General features: G+C 61.2%; 1 protein-coding gene across 2 annotated transcripts; it reads right to left on the bottom strand.

Annotated features, from left to right (window-relative positions):
* Positions 1-227: 227 nt before the first annotated feature.
* ATG2A (autophagy related 2A) lies at positions 228-22,759 on the bottom strand. Of its 2 annotated transcripts, none has more exons than XM_036763429.1 (41): positions 22,505-22,759; positions 19,840-20,002; positions 19,596-19,748; positions 19,340-19,442; positions 18,920-19,058; positions 18,700-18,798; positions 18,268-18,364; positions 18,020-18,166; positions 17,775-17,939; positions 17,117-17,360; positions 16,883-17,033; positions 16,684-16,776; positions 16,390-16,545; positions 15,036-15,279; positions 14,840-14,936; positions 14,572-14,734; positions 13,256-13,398; positions 13,025-13,170; positions 12,733-12,893; positions 11,531-11,681; positions 11,245-11,444; positions 11,063-11,143; positions 10,877-10,983; positions 10,569-10,661; positions 8,898-8,968; positions 8,487-8,563; positions 7,839-8,009; positions 7,280-7,406; positions 6,960-7,183; positions 6,615-6,823; positions 5,471-5,606; positions 4,930-5,127; positions 4,359-4,460; positions 4,097-4,181; positions 2,722-2,863; positions 2,559-2,631; positions 2,110-2,192; positions 1,807-1,928; positions 1,443-1,597; positions 1,005-1,157; positions 228-916 (listed from the first exon to the last, which is right to left on the bottom strand). In XM_036763429.1, exons 1-41 carry the CDS (start codon positions 22,673-22,675, stop codon positions 680-682), a joined length of 5,832 nt encoding a protein of 1,943 aa, XP_036619324.1. In that variant the 5' UTR covers positions 22,676-22,759; the 3' UTR covers positions 228-679. The 2 variants fall into 2 exon arrangements, with proteins under 2 accessions (XP_036619324.1, XP_036619325.1); XM_036763430.1 differs by having other exon boundaries at positions 6,960-7,132; positions 22,505-22,700.
* Positions 22,760-23,335: the final 576 nt, after the last annotated feature.

Consider the following 23,335-nt stretch of genomic DNA (forward strand, 5'->3'; position numbering starts at 1 on the left):
AATGCCGGCCCCCTCCCAAGCCCTGGACATCAAGCCAGGGAAGGCACTGGTGACCCCTGGTGGCGAGATGCAGAAGTGCAGGGGCAGCTCCCTGGACCAACCAGGGAAGAGGGCCAGGGTGGGAGCCAGCCAAGGAGCACTCCCCTAACACAGCCCGGCGAAATCCTGCTTTCTCCTGGGGGGCGGCGCGCCCAGCAGCCTGGGCCTGGGAACAGAGTAACAGGGGATGGCGGCTATTTGCACAATTTATTCCACATCATGCAGAAGCCGCGACCCCCCTCCCAGGGGGCTTAGAAAGTGATACACGGAACCACATGTGTGTCTCAGGGCCTGGCCCTCCCCTCATCCTAACACGGAAAGATGCTCGGCTAGAGGAGGGGACCACAGGAGTGAAGGAAGTCTGTGTGTCCTGGGGCCAGGCAGCAGCAGCAGCAGGGGCTGGGGCCCAGGGCGGACCCCCAGCACTTTCCCCCTCCTCCTCCTCAGGGCAGAGGGACTTCCTCAGCCCAGGCCCAAAGGATGGAGGCAGGGGGCTTGGCAGAAGGTCTCAAGGAGTCAGTCTCAAAGCGGGGCATCTTCCCACCCCACCCTGGGAGTCACACGGCCAAGGACCACCAACCGCCAACGAGCGGAGGGGCCTTCGAGCCTTCTCCGAGATGGGAAGCCACGACCGTCCCCCTCAGTCTTGCGACTCCTCCGACCGCCACTTGAGCGCGTGGTCCTTGTGGGCGTCAGGCAGGATCTGGTTGCGCATTCCCCCCAGCAAGTTGGAGGTGGCTTCGGTGGCCAAGATGAGCGGCTTTACCACCGTGGGGGGCAGCTGGCGGATCACCCCCCCGACGGCCCCCGTCAGCCCCTTCTGCTCGTGACCCCGAGAAGCAACGTCACAGATGGTCTGGGCCGTGTCCAGGATGCCCTGGGAGGCGAGAGGCGGGCATGAGATGAGGGAGCAATGGGGACAGAATACTGGGGGCGGGGTGGAGCTGGGAGGGGGCAGGAGCTACCTCTCGGACAGTGTCGTAGGCCTTGGCCACACCCTCCCGAAGGTCAGCTGGCTGCTGCCCCCTCCGGAGCTTCCGTGCTGAGCGCTTGTCCTGAAGAGAGCGAGAGACGGGGGCAGCCGGGGACAGGATGTCATACACCGTCTCAGCAGTGGCCTGTGGGGAGGAAGGGGATGGAGGAGGTAAAGGCCAAGAGGGTGGGCTTTTCCTCCTCACCCCACCCCTGGGGCATCCTCCAAGGAAGAGGCCCTGGCTGCTGGTCCCTCCCCTGTTCTGGGTGCACCCCACCCATGTCCTGGCCCTCCTTCACACCATTTCTAATCGAGGGGCTCTATGTGTTGGCATGGGCCTCCCCAGAGGCTTCTCCTTCCCCCAGGATCCCAAGGCCATCGAGTCCCATCCCCTCTGCCAGGCCCCTCAGCCCCCGAACAGCCCAGTCACCTGGATGGCCTGCACGAGACGGTTGCTGAGCTCTAGGGCGGCTGAGGCCGTCGAAGACCCAAAGGAGGCAGCCCCCCGCTGCAGCCCCCGCATGAGGCGTCCATCCCGCCGGTACTGTTCGATAGGAAGCCACAGCAAGTCTCTGAGGCCGTGAACTGGATCAGGGAGGAGTAGGGTCAGGGGCCAGCTCGGGCCCAGGCCTCTGCCCCTCTTTACACACCTGTAGCTTTTTCTACCCAACCCCCACCCCCCACCCCAGTCTGACCCACTCTCTTTCACCCCATGGGGAGAGGGCAGCCTTGCAATGAGTTTCTAGGCTGTCCCACAGAAATGGTAATTTCAAGGCCCGTTCATGGGCACTCACAGAGCTGGACCACTGAGTGCATGGGGCCCACTCCTCCCAGGAGCCCTGGAAGTTGGTTCTTCCGGATGTCCTGCAGCCATTCATTGAGGGCATAGCCCAGCACCTTGTCCACCCCCAGGAGCCTGTGTGTGGAACAGAAGGGGGGCCATCTGGTCACATGGGAGGCTCAGACCATGCCACATGGCCTGGTCAGGTCTGGGGAGCGGGAGGCCAGACTGGCAGGTCAGTGCCCAGTTCTCAGCATCAGACAGGCTTTGGGGTGGGGTAAGATCTGAGAGAGAGGAGGCTGTTGGGAAGGCTTACCCATGCCGACAGCAGAGACGTTTTAGCTTGAGCTCTGAACAATTGAGCTGGGCCAGGCCGATGAGGATCCCGGCGAAGGTGCCCTGGGAGGGAGAGGTGGGCAGGTCGTTGTAGAGCCCGGGACTGGGGGCACTCAGGAGACCCCCAGACCCAGAGGGACACCTAGGCACGTAGACACCGGGACTCAGGACGACTGCTTTCTCCTCCCTGCCACACCCGGGCCCCCACCCTGGCCCACCGATCACTCAGAGTCAATAAGATGGGGCATGTGCACAGGTGACTGATGGGGCCTTAGAGGCCAGGTGCCATCCCCCCCTCATTTTATGGAGGACCCAGACCAGGTCACACAGCTAATAAGTCACGACTGAACCAACCCCTTCAGGCCACCCTCCAAGCACACACGCATCCCCAGGCAGCGGGCCCCAGGCCCCAAGGCTACGGTCACTCACCACTTGGTCCATGGTGACATGCTTCCCGTGGTAATCCAGCCAAATTGGCACCTCAGAGGTAAATCGGAACTCCCTAAAGACACACATTTGGGGGGGGCACGCATGAGCACTCAGAGCTGCCAGACTCAGCCTCCCTCCTCCCAACTGCCCCAGCCCACAGCACCTGAAATAAATGGGCTGCTCGGCCGCAGATGCAGACGAGGAGCTCTGCTCACTGACTGTGGTCTCCAGAGAGCTGCTCATCTCTGCCCCCTCTGGCAGCTTTTCTTGCGGGGCACTGCTTCGCACAGTAGGATCTTGGCGGGCTAGAGGAGAGAAGAAGGGCAGGGTGGGCACACAGGCTGGGTGGCAGTGGGAAGGCCCCTGTGGGCCAGCCTTGGCCTTGCTCCTTACCACCCACCTGGCCCCCCCACACCACCCTTCTACTCTGGGCCTCAGGTTCTCCTTGCAGAAGGGAGGCCTGGCTCCAAACCTGGCATGCCAAAAGGCATCATGGTCTAGAAAACGGCCACATGGCTACATTCCTGCCTCTGGTCCCTGCATAGCCACCACCTGAGTGAGCGTCGATGGGAGGTATGGCAGAGGGCGGGGCCCAAAGACAAGTCACCTAGCCCCACTGTGCCCCAGGCAATCCTCCGAGACAAAGGCAGGTGTCTGGGGAAGGACTTTCCCATTCTAAGGGGTCACTGGGACTGTTTCCTCTCCTGTCAAATGGAGCTAATCCTAACTTTCCCTGCTCCCATATCACAAGGCAGTATGAAGGAAGCAAGCTGCAAAGCACCAAGGGCCGAAAGCTGCTCCAGGGAGCCGGCTGTCAGCATGGGCCAGAGGCCTCAGCGGGCTCCCAGACGCCGGGAGCAGACCTGCCTTGCTCAGGCCGCTCTGCCTGAGGCCTCACCTCCACAATACCACAGTGCTTGTCCTCACAGGTAGGACACACAGGGTAAGGCAGGATATAGACTCCTCTTGGCATTTAAAGACCTTCACCAACCTTTTCTCCATTATCCTCCCCCTTGCACTCTATGTGGTCCAACAAACTGCCCTCCTTGGCAGTCCTCACATCCACCACCCAATCTCCCACCTCCACACTTTTGTACTGGCCATGCTCCATACCTTCACCTCTATCTCTCAAAACCCCTTGTTTCCTTCCAAACCCAACTAAAATGACCCCTTCAACCTGAAGTCCTTCTAACCCTGGCCCCCAAGCCCATTTCTAGTGTCCCCCACCCCCATCCCTGCCCCACTATCCATGTGTCTCTACTGATGGATAAGCTCAAGGAGGACAGGGACTCACAGCTGCTTCTGGGGCCCTGGTGCCTAGCCTGGTGCCTGGCACCTGGCTTACTGATGAGGCCCCCTGCTGTGGCAGGAAGCCTACACCCCCTCAAAGCTGAGCCCTCACTTCTATGCCCACACCCTACACTGGCTGGAGAAAACGGCCAGCTCCCATTCCTGTTCCTGAGGGCTGCCTCCCAGCCAGACTCATCTCAGGGCCAAGAGGGCCTCCACTGCTCCTGCCCTTCGCCCCAGCCCCTCACCTTCAGATGCTGTCTCCACCGGAATGACGGGGTTAATGCCGGCAGCCAGACTGGTGAAGAAATCTTTCAAGAAGAACAGGGCATCCTACAGAGGGTATGGGGCAACCTTTTCAGCACCTGAGGCTGGAGAACGGCCAAGGACCAAGCCGCAAGCTAGTTGTCAACAAACCAACCCCCACTCCCAACACACACACACACACACACACACACACACACACGGGCTGGAGACAAGTGAGGAAGGGCTGGCCCCATCCAATCTCACCTGATCAATGTTGAGTCTCAGCGGCATGAGGGAAACTCGGAGACAGCACTCAGGGCCACCCAGGCCAGCCTCAGGGGCCACGTGGAGGGCCTTGATAGTGAGCTGGGGGGGGGGGGGGCGGCGCCACAGAACAAGAGTCACCATACCAGACCCCCCTCCCCCCCCCCCCCCCCGCCCCCAGTCCCCACGAAGCCTCCTCCAGGGTCTCTGGCCACCCCGCCCAGGGATGCTTATGGCCCAGCTGATTCTTCGCCTTCTGGGCCTCGACTTGTGTTCCTGAACCCCGGGAGCCTCACCTGGAGACTCTAACTGCCCCATTACTCTGCCCCTTGACCAGAAAGGGATCTGTGATCTATTTAGAGAGCCTTGGAGTTAGAGCTGGAACGGGGCCTATCGGGCCGAGAGCTTCAGAAACAATCTTGACATAAATCTTCCTGTGTGACCCTGGACAAGTCACTTCCCTCCCCTCCCCTGTTTACACACGGGACTGGACTTCACTCAGTGGCCCTTCCAGAGCTAAGCGATGCTGCTCTGAGCCTTGAGCATCACGAGGCCGGGCCCAGTGCCATACCATGTTGGAGTGCGCCCGCCGAGGCATCTTCTCGCTCGTGTATAGGTACAGGAACTTGTTGATCTGGGAGGAGGCAAGCCGATCTCGAATCTCTAGCTCCTGGACGATAAACACCTGGCGGGCCAGGGGCTGCTCCCCCAACATGGCACCGGGGGCCGACACTCTCTCCGTTGGGTAAGTCTCATGCTGGAAGCTCACCTTGGGGGGACACATCCGTCACTGACGTGCTAACATCTGGCGATGCAGTCAGGGGCAAGATGTCCCCACCCTCGGGGAGTCCCCAGTCTTCTCTGCCATTGCACTGGCCAGGTCCCTGCCCTAGGCCTTCAGGCACATGAGGAGGCCAGCTCACTGTCTGGATGACCTTGGACAGATCACTACCCCCGGGACTCAGTTTTCTCATCTATAAAATGAGGGGGTTGGATAGAATTGCCTCTAAGGTCTTTCCCAACTCCAAGTCTACGGTGCTCAGACCCTAGCCAGGCCCTTCCTGCTCAGAGCCTCAGTTTTGTAAACAGGACTCTCGGCTCTGGGCCCTTACCTTGCTCAGCTGGATCTCCATGAGGACATGGTGCTGCCGGCCACTCCCACCCTGCATGCGCCAGGAGTTCTGGGGCCTGTTGAGGCCAGAGCTACGTGACGGGGAGCCCCGGGGGCCTGAGAGGCCAGGCTTCGTCCTGCCAGAGAGGAAGAGAAGGTGCTCGCACTCATCATTAAGTACCTACTATGTGCAGGGCAGAGTTCAGGGTAGGTAAGTCTTCGCTCCTGCCTTCACGGAGGGAGCTCAGTCTGGGAGAGGGTGAGGACCCAGACCCAGGGAATGCCCAACACGGCAAGCGAGGGTCTGAAAAGGCAGCGCGTAAGAGGCCTGAAAGCAAAGGTGACAGACCCAGCAGGAGGTCAGGGAATGACCACTGACAGCGTGCCCCAACACAGTGACCTCCCGGGAACCCTGCCGCAACATTCACTGACACTGACTGGCCCAGGGTCATCCATCCAATGGATGTCTTCGGAGGGCTCTCTGAGCCCAGCATGTGGCCCCCTCTCTCAGAAGGCAGAGATGAAGGGAGACAATGAGAGGACAGAGGAAGGGAGAGGAGAGGGGGAGAGACAGAGACAGAGAGAGACAAAGACAGAGACAGAAAGAGAGACACAGAGACACACAGAGAGAGGGGAGGGAGAGACAGACAGACAGACAGACAAAGAGAGAGGGGAGGGAGAGAGAGAGAGACAGAGAGAAAGACATACACAGAGAGAGAGACAGAGAGAGAGGGGGGAGGGAGAGACAGGCTGCTCCAAGGACAGGCATGTGAAAAGACACGGGCTGAGGGAGTGTGCGCTCAGGGTGGCAGACATGGAGAACGGACCAGCTTGGCAGACACGGCCGAGAAGGCTGGGAAGCTCAGTGGGCGCCACAGGCTGCTCTGAGGGCTCCAGATAACGCAGGCCCTGCTGGGCCTTGCCAGCTGCCCCAGGTTCTTGGCGGCTCCAGAGTGGGCTTCCATGACTCCCACCAGCTGAGTGACTTTGGGCAGGTGACTCATCCTCCTTGAGCCCAGCTCTGTGCCCACCTCAAAGGGCTCAGTTAGTCCTGGAGGATGAGCCTTATGCCCCAGCTGGGGTCCTTTCCAGAAGGTCTGCACCCTTCCTCTCAAACAGAAGAAACTGGCACCGCCCACACTCACCTGTGGCTGTGGTGAGGCCCAAAATCCCGGCCTCCATAGAGATGCCAGACAAGAGAGACCTCTCGCAGCACCAGCCGGCTGGTGGGCACAGGGAAGTGGGCAGGGGCTCGCAGCAGGTCCGTGCTGCCCAGGGGTCGAGAGAAGTGACCGTCGCGGACGGTGATGGGACCAGGCTGTAGCTTCGTCACTACTGGCTCCCCATCCCGAGGCTAGGGAGAGAGAAGTGGGATGAGGGTGAGGAGGACAGATGACCGAGCCCCACCTTGCTCGGATCTCTGGGGACAAAGCACCAATCAGGGCCAGCCTCAACCCCCCCCCCCCCCCGCCCTCCCCCGGGGCACGCACAGGGATGCCAAGGCCAGGGGCATCTAGGATGCAGAATTCGTCACTGTCCAGCGCATCCCCATCCCCGTCCTCCTCATCTTCCTCCTCCTCTTCCGCCTCCTCTTCTTTGGCTCCAAGGTTGCTTTCAGAGGGACCATCAGAGGGCGGAGGGGGCTGGGCCCCACCCAGCTCACCTGGGAACAGGTAAACAGATACAGGAGAGGCCTGCCGCAGGGGCCCGCTGCCTGTGGGGACAGAAAGGCAGGAGATGAGCAGTGGGGTTGTGCCCCCCCCTCCCCCACCCCCAACCCCCAGGAGGCACCACCTGCCCCAGCCTGTACCTGGTGGCAGGGCCAGATCCCGAAGGCTCCGCTCTGTGTCAATGAGGGCATCCGTGAGGTCCCGCTGATTGATAAGGGCAGTCTCAGCCGGGGGGCAGGAGGGCAGGGAGGCCGGGCTCTCTGAGAGCTGGGGAAAGTGAAGAAGGGGTGAGCAGGAAGGCAGGAACACCTGCTGGCCCCACTGGACAGAGCATTCCTCATGGGCTTGGGGGTAGCCCCAAAGATCCCAAATGGGGGCTGCTCTGGGCCTCAGTAGCCCATCTGTAAATGGAGGGAGCCAGCCCAAGTGATGGCTGAGACCTCTCAAGGCCTTCAGTTCCCATGATCTTAAGGCCCAATCCCTTAAGGCTGGGGGGAGGGGGTGGGCTCTTAGCCACCTAACCCCTCCTTCTCCATGGACCCCCCACCAGCTTTGAGATGAGAAAGGGCTTGACCTGGGCTGGGGCACCCAAGGTCTTCTCCTCCACAGTCCCTCCCTTTGCCAACATCACCAGAGCAAGTGTCCACCGTGATCCTGAACCCAAAGCTCAGCCCCGTTAGCTGGGGCCCCTACCCTCACCTGAACTTTCTGGCCAGCAATCTCAGTGGGGCTGGGGGGTCGGGCCGGGGGGTGCAGATCACCAGAGCCCACCACATACTGCAGCAGGTTGGCCAGTAAGGCACAGGAGTCAGCACAACTGTGCACGTGGACCACATTGTTGGAACAGCGCAGCTCAAAGAGAGGCTGGCTCTGTGGGGAGGAACACGCTCACTCAGGGGTGTCCTGGCCCAGCAAGGTCACCCAGCAGCTCAGGCTGCCATGTACTTGCTGGGTGACCCGGGGTATGGCCTGCTTTCTATCTGTAATGATAGATTATGAGGGGCTGCACTGGATGAATTCTAAGCAGACAGGCAGAGTCCTGGGGGCTGCTGGGAGCATGTCTCCCCTCTTCTCAAGGCCTGGGGTCCTCCAGGAGGCAGCCCTAGGAATGGTCCTTGGGGGTCTTGTGAGACTGGGCCCCTGACCATTTCTCTCCCTATTGGGATGGGTGACTGACTCCAGGCATGTTGGGGTGCCCCAGGGCCCCACCCTCCATGAGGTTCCTTCACCTGCCCCAAACTGGCCTTCCCAGCGGCCACTTGTTACCATCAATGAAAGGCCTGCTCTCAGCTCCGGGCTGGGCTCCCCCCAGGGGGTCTGTGCCCACTGACACACAATGCTGCTCACCAGTTTGCCCTCAGTGCTGCCTTTCCAGGTTTTGATCACGAGCTCTAGCAGATCCACATCCAGGACACAGACATAATCTGCCAGGGAAATTGAGGGAGAGGCTCAGCCTGGCCTGGCCAGGGCAGCCCCCTCCCTCACCTGTGGGACGCTGTCATCAGGGAGAGCTCCACTGTTCATTCAGCAAACATTAAACACCTGTGGCATGCAGAGCCTTGCCCCTAGAGCAGTGATCCCTGCTGGAAGACAGCTGTGTTCCTGGTCTGGCAGGGAGCCCCAGAATACAGGCCCCATGCACCTGAGGGAAAGGTTATTATGGCCTTGGGGGCTCCCTGGGAACAGGGTGGGGGGGAATCAGCTGTCAGGACACCCAGCTGTCCTCAATCTCCCATCCCTAACTCTCAAGCCTCTCACCTTTCCGCAAATCCAGGGGCTCGCTCCCACACCTGTCAGACAGGTAGATGGCGGAGTCATCGAGGATGAACCTGCCAGACAGGAGACAGGGCTGAATGAAGGAAGTGAAGGCTGGCAGGAAGAGGGGTCCAGCTCAGCCTCTAGTGGTCCCGTCACCTCCAGGATCAAACCCAAATTCTTTGGCCCTGTCCGGCCTTTCCATGGCTGAAGTCTACACCAAGGCTTGCCTGAGCAAACAAGGAGAAGCCAGGGCTTCTGTCCATTGCAGAGCCCTCTGGCTTGGTGCCTTGAGGCTGCCCTCAGGCCAAGGAGAGTGGCTGACCCGGTACCTGGCTGGCCTGGGCAGGTGGTGTTAGGAATGATGACCAGAGAAGGAAAAACTTCCCAGGCCAACCCAGAACAGGACAGACTTCTTGCTGTGGTTTCCAGGAGAATGTGAGCTTCCTATTTTCTAGCCCAGCACCTACAGGCGCTTAAGAAATACCCACTGGATTTGATGGGCTACTTGTGCTTGGACCCAAATTCTAACAGCCTCTGCTTGTGTTCCTGTGCCTGAAGCCCAATTCCAAAACCACATCCAGTTCTAAAATCACATCTCTCCCTAGCCTCAAAATACTGTCTCTCTAGCTCAAGAGCAGCATGCCCCAGCAATGTACTTTTCTCTCCTCCTGATACTGTAGGTAGCTGTGCCTATCTACTCCCTGTGTTCTGATAATTGGCTGTGTACTGGGCCATAGTGATATTTACTACTTACTGATATGTATCCTAAACATAGCCAAATGTATGCTCTCTCACATTTATTTTGTCTAACAAGACATTTGACGAAAGCCACCTAGATATTCCCAGTCAATCGTGACCACTAGTTAACTTAGTGATGTTGCACAGTCAAAACCACACCTCCAGATCACCCCCCACCCTTGGGCTATTTCCCAGTGAACTCTGGGTAAAACACCTTCACAGTAGATACAAAAGTGCATGTTCCTTTAAGAACTGACCACCCTTTAACCACTCCATACTCCCACCCCAAAACACCTAATTGACAGGTTTCACTCCTAAATCTCTTATAAAAACTTTTCCTGCATCCCTCTAAGGTTGCAGGTTCCCTAAGAATTCTTGCCTGCTGTAAAGCATAATAAATGTTTGCCACCTTGACTTAAAGAACGTTTGAGATCATGAATTCATTCTGGACAGCCCGACCCTCTCCAGTACTCGGGTCCTTGAGATATACTCCCCCCTAAACTGGGAACCCCAGTCCTGGTTACTTTAGTTTTGGGATCCCTGAATCCCTGTTTTTTTCCCCCTCAATGGATTGACCTGAGTTGTTGGTCTGCCTCAAACCAACATTTGCACCCAACTTCTCCTGCCAGACCACCGTCCCCACTTCACACCTGGGAGGCCAGAGACCAGCTCTCTCCAGTAGACCAGGTGCCCAGCCCCAAGGCAGAGCCCAGCTTACGGGCCCAAATCCCACCTCAGACCCCTGAGAGGTCTGTAACAACCACTCTACGCCTCCGTTCCCTCTCTGTAAAATGAGTGCCCTGCACTCAATGGTCCCTCCTCTTCTGCCCCACAAATCCCACCCTCGTAGACCTTTTCTCTTCTCATTCCTAAATGGCCAGGGGCTGATTCAGGGAGGGCCACAGGAGAAGGTATGGTGGCAGGGGCACCCACCTGAGCAGGAAGGTGGAAGTGTCCATAATGATGTTGCTGGAGAGGGTGAAAGTCTCTGCTGTGATGAGGACACGCACAGGAAGGTGGAGAGGCCTGCGGGGCAGATATCAGTTATGATGACCACAGTACAGATGCTGGGGAAAAGATTCTTAACCCCCACTTTGTGGATGGAGATTAAGAGAGGCCTTAAGAGAGGCCTAGTCAGGGTCAGGGCAGCAGAGCCAAGGCCACCCCACCCTCCCCCACCATGGGTGGCCCTGCTGTCCAAACCTCCTTCCCCACACAGGCAGCCCTGGGCACTGGGGTACCTGTAGTCGACTGCACAGGAGAACAGGTGTGTGTGCAGAACAGTGATGACCGTGGGTGGCAGGAAGCCAAGGATGGGGTCATCCAGAACGTCCAAAAAGTCCAGAAGCTATGGACCAGACAAAGTGGGTAAGGAGGGGGGTGGCAGCAGGGGCTCAGAGCAGCCCCCTCACCTGCCCCCTACTCACCTGGCAGTGCCAACTCTGGCTGGGCAGGGCCATGCGGTGACGAAGGGTGGCTCCGTGTAGCCGCAGGGTCACCAGGAACTCCTGGATGCGGGGAAACACAGGGTCAGGGTGAGGTAGGAATTGGGGGGCAGCCTCCTGGGTCCATATGTGCCAAAGAACCCTGGACCAGGGTGGCACAGTACCTTGATGTTCTTCTGGGGGTCCAGGTGAATGCGCACGGCCGTGGAGAGCATGCGTGGCCCCTGGCCCTGACCTTTGCGGCCTGCAGACCCCCGATCCGTCACCCCTTCCTCTGAGGGGTAGATGGTTGGGGCCAGCTGGGCGGGCGGGATGAAGCTGGGCACCTCGAGCCGGGAAGGTAGTAAGTAGTTGTCCACTACAGCTGGGGAGAGGGGAGAGCCTTAGGGAGGGGGGCCCTGCTCCCTGTCCCCTCTCTTATCCCCCAGGCCCAGGGTGCCCCCCTCATACCTTGGTGGTAGAGGGCCGCCTTCTCAGACTCTAAGCAGAGGTAGCCGAGCCCTGGCTGGCCCAGGTACTGGGAGACGCTGAAGATGGTGCCCTGGGTCACGTCGAGGACCAGCTCCCCATGACAGTCCTCCAGCTTCTTCCCCCCCTCCCCCTAGGAGACACAAACATGGGCCCCACTGAGCTGCCACACCCTGTCCTGGTCTATTCAGAGGCCTTCGCCACATCCCCAACCCAACCCAGCCTCAAGGCCAGCGGAGTGGAAGCATTTAGCTTGCCTGGCCTCAGTTTCCCAATCTGCAAAATGATCTCTACGGTCCTAACACATGCATCCTCTCTGGCCTGAGAGTCATCTATAAAGTGGGCATAATAGCTCCTCATTCTTCCTGTCTGAAAACACTCTGAAGAGAGCCAGAACTCCAGGTGTGAGGCCTGAGGCCCGAGGCCCAAGAACATCTGCCCCGACGGCCTTAAGCATTTTTCTGCTACTTCCTCAGCCAAATTCCAACTCCTTTGCTTGGCGTTCAAGGCCCTGCCCACGCTTGCCTCACCCTCCCTTTCGAGCCTCTCCCAAACACATACCCTTACCTTCAGCCTCTCTTTCTTCTCCTAATTCAAGTTCCAACATCCCCTTTCCCACAAAGCCTCTCCCAATTTCCAAGGTGGGTAAGAACCTATCACAGCCCTGGGCCTGTCTAGCGTGTGGCTGGACCACAGACAACCTTGAGAGCTGAGGAGCTGCTTTTCCCAAAGCAACCCAGGGAATGACTGACCAGCTGAGCCTCTCAGCTTCTCCTCAAATCCTGGGCCTCCTCCTGGCCGATAAGCCAGCGGGTGACGCCAGGGATCACGATTGGCTCTTGGGGAGAATGCCTGGCCCGACACTCTCCTGAGGCCCTTTCTGTGGCCACCCTCCTAACCTTGGAGGGCTCATGGAACAGGACAGAGACCAATGGCCAGAGAAGTGTCAGGAGACCTGAGTTTAAATATTATTATCTTATAAGCTGCAGGACCTTGGGCCAGGTACTTGAACCTCTCTGGGCTTCAGCCCCCTCTAATGATCTAATAAGGCCCTTCTGGTCTCCCAGCTGGCCCCCACCCCCCACGTAGGCTGACAAATCCTCGTTTGCTGGGGCCTGGTTTTCTTAGAGAAAGGCCACAAGTAACCAAGCCCTCCCCCACAAACCTGCACCCCCCTCACTCACTTTGGTCTCACATAGGACAGTGATGCGCCCCTTCAGCACAGTCACCAGGGTGGAGAAAGTGCTCTGGACACGGGGACTCCGGGGCTCTAGCATGGGGGGCTGTGGGATCCCTGACTCATCCACCGAGAAGAAGTGAACGTCTTCCTCTTCAGAGTCTGAGTCTAGGCAGAGGAAGAGGGGGATGTGGTCACCCCACCACGGCCAGGCCCTAAACCCCAGGCTCTCCCTAGCTGGCCCTTCCCTCCCAGCACCCTCAGCCTGGGCAGGTAGGACCTGTAGCCCCCTCTCATACCCAGCTTAAAGGCAGACTTGCACATCTTGAAGTTGTCCTGCCAGAAGGCAGGGGGTCCGGGGAAGCCAGGGGCAGACACAGAAGCGGCAGGGCCGAGGTTGGGGAGCAGGTCTCCAGGCTCCCACATGAGTAGGTCATTGTTGATCCTGGGGGTGGGCAGGGAAGAGCAGCTGGGTGAGAGCAGCAGGGGCTCCCCTACCTCCTCTGCTGTGCCCCCAGGTGCATGCCCACCTGTTGTAGATACTCTCGTAGACCTCCTTGCTGGGCAGGAAGACGTGGGCACTGGGCAGGGTCAACTCCAGGCTGCATCGGGACAGAGCCAACGTTCGGCTCTGGAATTCTCCCATCTCTTCGGGATCACCAGGAATCACCATCTGGGGGGCCAGAGGATCCCCCAAAGATCAGCGGGGCCTACGTGGCCCCCTTTTCCAGACCAGACAGGGGCTCCTGCCAGATCCAGCTGACTTGACATGGATAAGGTGAAAGGAGAAGACCCGATGGGACAGGAATTAAATGATCTGCCCAGAGCCAGGAAGAGCTGAAGCTCGATGTCTGGTGGCACTTCCTACCAAGCCCGACTATCCCAAAGTGGGACGGGCCGCCAGCAGAAGCGAGCTCCTGTCCCTGCACAGGCTGGATGGCCAATTTCCCTCGACCTTTGCCTAGGCCTCACACTGAGCCCTAAAGTCAAGCTCGGTCCGGTTGCCTGCATCAACGGCCCCAACAGGCCTCAGGTCCATTCCCCTCCAAGCCATCCATCCCACACTTCTCTGGGCCAACTCTCTTCTCACTGACCCACTAAGAAGTCAGCACTCTGACACCCAGAAACCTGCTGTGGCTCCCCAGCACTTCAAGTGCTCTCGGCCCTGTGGGCCAGGCTGCACCAAGGTGCAGACCCAGCCCCAGGCAAACCGGGTCATGACAGGTTGCCACAGTCCACAGAGCCCAGAAACACCCAAGTTCCAATCCTGCTGCCTGCCTAACCCTGCGCCCCTTCCCCCCACCCCACCCCCCACCCCCGCTCAGGCCCTGGGCCTGGACTGCTCTTCTCACCCCCTTTTCTGGGTTTCCTTCAGTCCCCCCAGGCGCCCCTCCCATACTATTTCATGACCTCTAGGACATCTCCAATTTATGCTGCCTAGAACTTGTTCTCTCCTCCACCAGACTGGGGGCTTTCCGAGGGCAGGTTCTGCTTCCTCCTCTGTATCCCAAGTGCTTAGCCGGGCACACAGCAGGCACTTAATAAATGTTGACTGAGAAGACTGGGGCAGAAAGTCCACTTAGCCCTGCCCAGATCAGCTGCCTTTCTGGTCACCCTCATTCTAGGGCAATTCAATGGCGTGAGCCTGGCTGGGTTCTACCATTTGCTGGGACCTGACCCCGGGCAGTCAGTGACCTCCCCACCAATCCCCGCACAGGGTGAGTGGGAGGCGGGGGCAGGACACTCCACCATGGGGTGAGTGGAGGGCAAGGGCAGGACAACCCCCCCCCCCCGCCCCAGCCGTCCTCATTCTCTGGAAGCAGCAGGACTGGCAGAGGGACCTCACCTCCTCAGTCTCATACATGGTCCTCTTGGAGGAGAAGGGCGAGGGTTCAGGCTCCCGCAGCTCACAGGGGCTCTCAGCCGATGACAGTTCCAGGTCCTCCCCCTTGTCCAGCACCAGGTCCCACTGGGAGCTGGTGTACTGGGGGTTCAGGGTCACCACTGCCCTGCCAGGGAGCAGGGCTGTCACTGGAGGGCAGGAGCCCAGCCTCCCCAGACCTGTGCCCTCAGCCCTACTGCAGCCCAATCTGCCGGGGGAACCCCAAGCTTACTTGGGTAAGATATACTTGCGGCCGGGGCACTGGGGGTCCAGGGTTTTGGAGACTCGAAGGCATGGGACAGCTGGCTTCTCCCTGTCCTCGTAAGTCCCTGTGTTGAGGCAGGGGAAGGAAGAAGGAGAAGTCATGGCTGTGTTGAGTCTGGGCCAAGACTCTGGGGGGTATGGGGTGGACTCTGAGGCTCCCCTACCGTGTAGGTCACTGCAGGTCAGCTCCAAGCGGGTGGGTGCCTGTGGGCTGGGGCCGTGGCTCAGCTCCGACTGGAACTCGAGGTCCGTCAGCTCCAGGCGCAGAAGCTCCTCCCGCACGGCCCGGCCAGCCCAGGGGTCGCGTTCCGGGCGCATGTCAGGGATAGGGAATCGCAGCCGAAGGGTGGCATGGGGGGCTACAACCCGCAGAACTGTTTGACGCTCCACGGCACAAGGAGGCTCTCCCTGGAGGGGAAGACAGGGCTCAGGGCGGGTTCGGGCCTTCTGCTCCTCCCTGCTCTGGGGAGTAAGAAGGGGGCTTCTGGCCTGACATCGTCCCATCCAAGACCCAGAGCTAGGACTGCCCTTCCATTTTACCAATGGGGAGACTGAGTCATGAAGCGAGGCACAGAGCCAGGGACTTTGACAAATCTAGGGCCCCTACATGCTGTCTCACATGCTCTGAGGAAAGAGAATGTGTGTGCCCCCCAGCTGCCCCCAAATCTCTGCTGTTTTCCCAGGGTTCTCTTCCAAGAGAATGAGACGAGACAGCAGGGGGTGGACAAGGAGAAGGGGAATGGGTGGGGGTGGGCAGATAAGGAGAAGGGGGATAGGAAGAGGGATGGGGGCCTGGAGGCCTCAGAGGCTCAAATACAATCCCCTTACTTTTCCAGGAGAAACTGAGCCCTCGACAGGCTAAGTGACTGGCCTGAGGTCACACAGGACAAAACAAACAGAAGCAGAATTTTAATTCACATCCTCAAGATGCCTCTGGAGATGCTCTTGTCATCGACCCTTGGTCAGGAGACCTGGGTTCAAGTCCCAGTTTCACCTGGGTGCTCCCTGAGCTGGCATTAGCGCTGTACGGGAGGGGGCAGCAGGGCTGCTGGGAGGGGTGGAGTGCAGTCCTGGCCTACCCAGGGGCCCCTCAGCAAGTTCCTGAACGTCTCTGGGTCTTGTTTCCTCATCTGAAGACTCAGAGGACTTGGGGCCTATGGAGGCCCATCTGGCTATAACCTCGGGAGCCCAGGACCAAGCCTTCCTGGCTGTGACCCCTGAAGGCCCCAGGGCCCCGCCAGCAGGGCTCCAGCGAAACCAACAGAAGTCTACAAGCTAAGACCCCTCTCCCACCCCCCAACTCCCAGGCAAAAAGCCCTTTCTTGGCTCACATAGCCCGCATCTTTGCCCAGGCCCGGGACACCCTCCCCCCTCACCTCAGCCTCTCAGAGACCCCATCCTTCTCGACTCCCCTGCCTGGCTCCCAGAGCTGTCTCCCTCCTGGAACAACAGCCCCTCAAGGGGCAGGCAATGAGCTTGCTGACTTAGTGACTCTCGCCTACCCCCAGGCTGGCTCACCAGCAGGCCCTGCTCCTGGTCCATCGGGGTGGTGGCAAGATGGAAGAGAGCCCCTAATCGGTCCAGGGCCCCCAGCTCCACGTCAGACTGGAATTCAGCCAATTCCAGGGACAAGTCGGAGGTACAGCGGCATGAGGCCGCCCGCCGGGGGTGGCTCTGTCAGGGAGCAGAGAGGGGTGGGCACAGGGTTAAAGGGGAGAGGGCTGGCAGGAAGCCAGAGGCTGAGCCCTCATTCTGCTACGAGGTCACAGCTACGAGGTGGCTAACTGGGGGCCCCCGAGGGCCCCCCCTTACCTTGGGAATCCGGCGCTGGGTCTGGATGTACCTCAGGTGTGCACAGGGCCGGGCTGAGGCCCCAAAGCCAGAGCCATTGGGGAAGCTCAGGAGCTGGGGGTGGGGGGACAGGTGAGGGCCTGGCCTGCTGCTCCCACCTCCCCTTCCCCAGCAGAGCCAGGCCCCTTTCAGTTCCCACTCTGGCCTCCCCATCACTCACCTCTGTGTACTCTGGCTCAGACGCCCCTTTAGGCCACAGACACTCCAGCACCTCCAGCTGGCCAAAGAGCAGGTCGGTGCTAAAAGCCCGGCCCCTGCCCCCGGCTCCCCCACGCTGCTCCCAGCTCAGCTGCACAGCCGAACCCGTTAACCTGCAGGGTCCAAAGCACGGGTCTCAGCCGTCCCCCCGGCCCACAGTGCGCCCCACATGAGACCGCCACCCCCCTCCCCGTACCTCACGTGGCTTCGGGGGCAGGCCTTCTGGAAGCGGGGCCGCAGCTGCTGGAAGTCCCGGGACCCAAAGGGCCCCTCTTTGGCAGCGTCAAACTCAGCAAAGAAGCGGGCAGCAAGGTCAGGGGGGCAGCCAGGGGGTGCCCCGGGAGGCTGCTGCAGGGCTGTCAGCGTCAGCCCACCCAGGGTCATCTTCAGCAGCGACTCCGGGCGCAGGCTCTCTGGGGGGATGGGGGCTGCTGCCTTGCCTGCAGGAAGGGGGTGGGCAGCTGGCACTGGGGACCCGAGCAAAGCTCTGGGGGAGCCCTCGTGTGCCTCCTCCCTCCCAGCAAGGTCCCCAGTGCCTTCTCTTTCATCTGATCTGATAAAGGGCTCACCTACCACCAACGTTCAAAAGCCCAGGGGAGGACGATACCTAACCCAGATGGATGGGTGGGTGGGTCAATCTCCACCCTATGCCCTCTTAGGTAACCACCTGCCCTAGAACAGATCCTTCTGGAAGGCAGGTCAAGGACCTCCCCAAGCCCATCCTGCATCCTTACCCACTGTGGGAAACTCCCCCACTCCCGTCAGCTTTTGGGGGGTGATGGGAGCACAAGCCAAGCCTGGGGCTTGGGGTGGGAAGGGAAGGAGAGGGCAAAAGGCCTGGTTCCCCCCCTCACCAGGCAGGCGGCTGAGGCCATGGAGGGCAGGGTGGGTATGGGGGCGCCGGGGGGTCCCCTCGCTGTGCAGGGATGAGCCCAGGTCCACGTCAGAGAGGGAAAGCTCGGAGACAGAGCGGGCCGATGTCACGCTGCTGGTCAGGGCAGCCATGGAGAAGAAGAGATCTGGGCATCGGGGGGAAAGGGAGAGCCTCAGAGAGGGTGTCACAGTGCCCCCATGGCCAGGGCAGGGGCCTGTCCCATACCTGTGCTGTCCATGCCCACCAGAGGGTCGGAGGAGAGGGCTGGGCCACCCCCCTGAAGCTGCTGGCTCAGGTCCTGCTCGATGAGCCGCAAGTCCTCTGCCCCGAGGGGCCGGTTCTTGTTCACCTTATCCGACAGCCCTTCTGTGTCTGGGGGGAGGACAGAGGAGACGCCTCAGGCTCCCGGCTGCCCAGCTGCCCACGCCCAGCTCCATGGCCCTGACCCCTCCCTGGCTTGGGCTGGGCCTCACCGGCTAGGCTCAGGGCACTGAGGAGGTCCTGCAGCTGCAAGAGATGCTGGGGGGCCAGGAGCAAGTGTAGGCAGCCCAGCTGCCCAGACACCTCCATCTGGAGAGACATGGGGGATGAAAGAGTGGTCAGCGGTGGGCGCTGGGCCTGAGAGCTGGAGCGGCCATCCAGTCGGCCATGGGTGAGAGCAGTGCAAAGTCAGCAGTGAAGGGAGAGGAGTCGGGGCCCAGGGCCCAGCAGAGAGCCCCTCTCTAGGCCTCAGCCCCACCCATGCACACAGAGCCTGGCACCTCCTATGGAAGACACCCCCTCAACCCATGTCTTGGTAGCCCCTGCCCTGCCTGGGCGGCCCCAGCTCTGCTCCCACCCATCCTGCTTTGGCTTCCCCCAAACGGCCCCTCTCCCCCGGGGCCGGGACAGCCCCTGCTCCCTACCCTGGGCCCAGGGAAGGCCTCATTTTGCTTCAGTTTTACGGTCAGCTCCATGTACCCGGAGCAGCTGCCAATCTGCAGGGGAGGTCCGGGGGACTCCTCCTGGAGGGAGAGAGCAAAGGTCAGAGGGGGAGGCCCCCCTTTCTCCATGGTTCCCTCTCCCATGCCCCCTACCGTTCCTTTCCTTCTCCCCCCCATTTCTCCCCCCAGGACATGCTCCCACCTGATGGGGGGGACATTCTTCATAGTGAAGCCTCACTCCCGAAAGCTGAAGCAGCTTGTGCAGGAAGGCGGGGGGCTGGTGCACATCCACGGGGGGTGCCTGGCTCGGGTCCCGTACAGCTTCATCACAGTACTCCACTCTGGGGGGATGGGGGGGAGAGCCCAGGTTAGGAGGAGTCCAGCATGACCCAGTGCAGGGCACCGTGCTGGGGATGCCGACACAGAAGCAGAATGAGCTCCTGGCCCCAAAGAAGGGGAGGACCCCAGCAGCCAGGGCAGAGCAGGAAGGGCTTCGGGGAAGAAGGGAGCTCATTCCAGGCATGGGACAACTGGGGCAAAAGTGTGGAGGTGGGAGAGTGCTAATGCTGAGCAATGAGTTTGGTCCTGCTTCTTGGGTCCCTGCCCCGGGGGTTCCCCCCACCTCTGAATGTGGACCTCCACAGCCATGCTGCTGTCTCCGCCACCCGGCGCGTGCTCCACCCGCACGATGGTGTCCAAGAAGGTCACCTTGATCCTCCGAAGCACTGGGGTGGGAGAGGCCAGGTCAGGCCCGGGCTTGCTCGGCCGGCCCCGACTGAGGCAGCCCAGGGAAGACACTCAGGGCTGCCCCAGGGCCGGGGGCAGCAGGGACAGCCATCCCTTGGGGCAGGTGCAAGGCCAGAGGCTGGGAAGCTCACCAGTCTCGATGGTCTGGGCAAACATCTCCAGGCCCTCCAGGGGCTGGGGGGGCTCGGAGGGCTCGGGGGGCCCCTCCCGAAGGCACTCCTGAGCGAGCTGCAGGCTGGTGGTCATGCAGGAGGTCCAGCTCTGGGACTCGGCCGTGCTGGGCGCTGCAGGAAGCAGGGGTCAGGGCCAGGAGCTCCCGGCGCCCTCACCTCCCTCACCTCCGGGGCCTCCCGCCCTCTCCTCCCAGGGCCTCACCTTGCCCAGTCCGCGGCCGCAGGGTGAGCTGTAGGCCGGACACCTGCATGGTGCAGTGGTCGGTGAGGAGGGCGGCCCAGGGCACAACCACCTCGATGGAGCCCACGAAGCCATCGACCAGCTCCAGGGGGGACTCTGCGGATTCCAGCAGCTCATTGACAGACTAGAATTAAAGGGGCACGTGGGGGGTCAGGGAGGCCAGGTCACTGGACAATTGGCGCCTGTGGGGCCTCCCCCGGGGAAGAGAAGGCCAGGGGCAACAACAGTGATGGGCTCTAGGGGGCACCAGAGGGCACAGAGCACCAGGCCTGGAATAGGAGAGACCTCAGTTCAGACAGTTCCTGGAGGTGGGACCCTGGGCAAGTCACTTGACCCTGTTTGCCTCAGTTTCCTCATCTGTCAACCGAGCAGGAGAAGGAAATGACCAACCATGCTAGGATCTGTGCCAAGAAAACCCCAAATGGGCCACGGAGAGTCAGACACGGCCCAGCAGCGACAGACCTGACGAAAAGTGTCATCAGAGCCCCGCAACCTGGCGAGTGAGGCAAGACTGGTTTTATTCTCACTTAACAGATGGGGAAACTGAGGCCAAGGAGACTACATGCCTCAGTCGCCCACCAGCGTCAGGACAGGATTTGAACTCGGCTCCAACAGCAAGCCCCCCAGGCCCTCTAGCCCTGATACCAACAAGAACAAGGCCCACCTAAAAGGGATGGAGAAGGGGCCTGAGATTATCATCGAGGGGCAAGAGCCCATGACTAGTATCCGTAAGGACACAGGCCCAAAGAGAGAGCCCTGCCCAGAGTCACCAAGGTGAGGTCCCTGGCAGAGCCAGCATTCCTGACTGTGCCCCCAAGGCCCCTGTGCAGTTCCTCGGTGGGCACAAAAACCCTCTACCCCGGCCACTCCCTCCTCTCTTTGATCATCCCCCCCTCAGGAGGCAGCACCCACCCATGAACAATTCTCCCCCTGACCTGGGGGGCTTATGGCCCACTCTGACCCTCCCTCTTCCCTCTCTTATCAGGAAGGTCCATGACACAGGACTGCCTCGAGGCTGCCTCCCAGGGGCACCCTCTATGTCTTTAATCCCTGCCCCCCCCAAATGGTTGTAATTCCTGCCCTGGGAAGCCCCAGCCCGTGAATGAGGGTCCTGGCTGAGCCCCAGCCAGGGAGGGAGGGTCCCGGGGGAGCCCAGCCAGTGAGCGAGAGACCCGGGGGAACCCCAGCCAGGGAGTGAGGGTCCCAGGGGAGCCCTGGCCCTTGTTTTCCTGGGCTCTAGGGGAAGGGAGGAGGTGTGGTCCATGGGCCTAAGGCTACTCCCAGCCTGCCCAATCACAGAGGAGGGGCGGGCATGAGACCAGCCCAGCTGCTGAGGTCACAGGTCAGATGCAGAAGTCTCCCTCCCCGCCAGAGTTGGGGGTGGGGGAAGCCAGTTCCCCAGCCCCCTCCCCACTCAGTCTGTCCCTCTTCTCCTAGCCCGCCCCCTCCTTCAGCCCCCCAGGTCTCTGCCCACTTTCCCTGATCTGCCCCTTGGGGGCCAGCCTCCCATGATCCTTAAGAGCCCCCAGCCCAAACCCAGAGCCCCTGCCCTTCTCCCCACAGGCTCTGCCCCGGAGCCCTGCTTTGACTCAGTTTCCCAGTCCTGGAGGAGCTCAGGAAACCTGGGCTTTGGCCAGGGGCAGCGGGCGGTCAGGGGAAGAGTCCCTGGCTGTGGGTGTGGGTCCAAAGGCTGTAATTTACGTTTCCTTCTGGGTCAGCTGAGCTGTGAATCACCCATCTCGGCACCGGAGCCCCCTCCCCACACTGGGCCCCCAGACCCTCCTCAGACCCTGAGGTCCTGGCTCGGCTGCTGCCCTTCCCTCTGACCCTGCCCCCCCCCCGTCCGGGGGCTCCCCTCCCAGAGCCAGGGCCCCACCCGCCCCCGGCCCAGCCCCCGCCGGAAGTGACAGGTGTTGCCAAACAGTCCCACGGCATGTTGATGAACACGAGCCTGACGTGGGCTGTTGTTGACACCCGGACGCCAGACAGGTGGGTGGCCCCGGCCCGGGGCGCCCTCCCCTCCTGCCCCCGGCCACCCCCTCCTGGGGAGCCCCCCAGTTCTGAGCCCGGGGAGGCAGGGGCCGCCCGCATGACCCCCAGACCACCTGTCCCACCAAGGCCCCTCCCCAGCTCCCCTCAATCCTAATGGAGGCAAGTCTGATTTGGCGGGGGTCCCCCTTCCTCCTCCGGGGGTGGGGGCTGCCTCCCCCCGGGTCTGGCTCCTGAGCCCCGAGACCCCTTCCCCCTTGGTCCTGTAATTAGGCGTGTCTTCCTCCTCCGGCCCCGAGACCCCTGTCCCCCAAATTCTAATGGTCGGCGGGTTTGATTTGGGGGGCCTGCCCTGCTCCTCAGTCCTGTACCCCCTACCTCTTCCGGCCTCGAGGCTCCTCTCCTCTTGGTCCCGTAGCTGGCGGGTCTTCCTTTCCAGGAGTGGAGACCGCCTCCCCCGGCTGCCTCTGTCCCCCCTCCCGGCTAATGGGGGGAGCCTGGGCCGCGGCCCGAGGGCTCTGCGTCTGCCCGGGCCTCACTTTGCCCCATCCGTGCAATGGGGGCCCGCTGAGCCCGGGACCCCTCGGGCCTCCCTCCGGCCGCCCCGGCCCCTCCGACCCCGGTCCCGGCAGCTCACCCACACGTCCAGGTGGATGTCCCGCAGCCCGCCGCTGCCCTGGTACAGGTCCAGGCTGAGCTGCTCCAGACTCAGCCGCTCCTGCAGGAAGTGGCCCAGGTAGTGCTGCAGCAGGTAGCGGCAGGCCCGCTTCTTCATGCAGCTCGACCACGGCCACAGCCAGCGCGACATGGCCGGGATCCGCCCGCCTGCGCTCACCGCCGGCCGCGCCGTTCACTCGAGCCCCCGGCTCGGCCCGCCGCTCAACCCGGCGCCAGGCCACGCCCCCTCCTCGCCGCCATTGGTCGGGCCGAGAGCGAGGCCCGCTGATTGGTCGCGGGGGCGGGGCGCCGGAAAGAGCCCCGGCTTCTCGCGGAGCGACTTAGGTCTCGCGGACCCGAGCTGCGCCTGCGCTCGGACGCCCTGAACTCTTCTACCTGGGGCGGATAGAAACGCGTGATGGCGGAGACCGAGAAAAAAGTCCCTAAGGGCAATGCGCATGTGCTTCCCCGCCCCGCCTCCCACCTTCTGGGTCAGGAATTAAAGGGGCAGCGTCCAATCCCTTACCATTGCCTCCGCCAGGGACCGTAGTCCCGGCTCCGTGTCCCAACGCCCTCGTTTTTACAGGTGGGAAAACTGAGGCTCAGGGAGAGGAAAGGAAGGACTTCGTCGCTCAAGTAATAAGGAGTAGAGCTGGGACTTGAGCCTGGTCCCCCTACCCCACCACCTCAGGAAGCTTGTCGGGGCTCCGGGGAGAGACCCTTCTGGCAGGGGCCAGGGAGTGCTCCTGGGCAGTGCCTGGGTCTAGGCTGGAAAGATAGCCCGGGCCAAGGGGAAGGGTGCGGGGCGGGG

Source organism: Trichosurus vulpecula, chromosome 6 (assembly GCF_011100635.1).
Source record: "Trichosurus vulpecula isolate mTriVul1 chromosome 6, mTriVul1.pri, whole genome shotgun sequence".
In the NCBI taxonomy this organism is placed as follows: domain Eukaryota; kingdom Metazoa; phylum Chordata; class Mammalia; order Diprotodontia; family Phalangeridae; genus Trichosurus; species Trichosurus vulpecula.

What these genes read in the sequence shown, in the direction of transcription:
- ATG2A (XM_036763429.1), bottom strand. Translation starts at nt 22,675, where the DNA reads ATGTCGCGCTGGCTGTGGCCGTGGTCGAGCTGCATGAAGAAGCGGGCC. An exon ending in AGGCCTTCCCTGGGCCCAGG is followed by an intron (nt 18,365 to 18,699) that starts GTAGGGAGCAGG and finishes ATGTCTCTCCAG; the next exon opens with ATGGAGGTGTCTGGGCAGCT. An exon ending in CCATGTATGAGACTGAGGAG is followed by an intron (nt 13,399 to 14,571) that starts GTGAGGTCCCTC and finishes CTGGCCCCCCAG; the next exon opens with ATGGTGATTCCTGGTGATCC.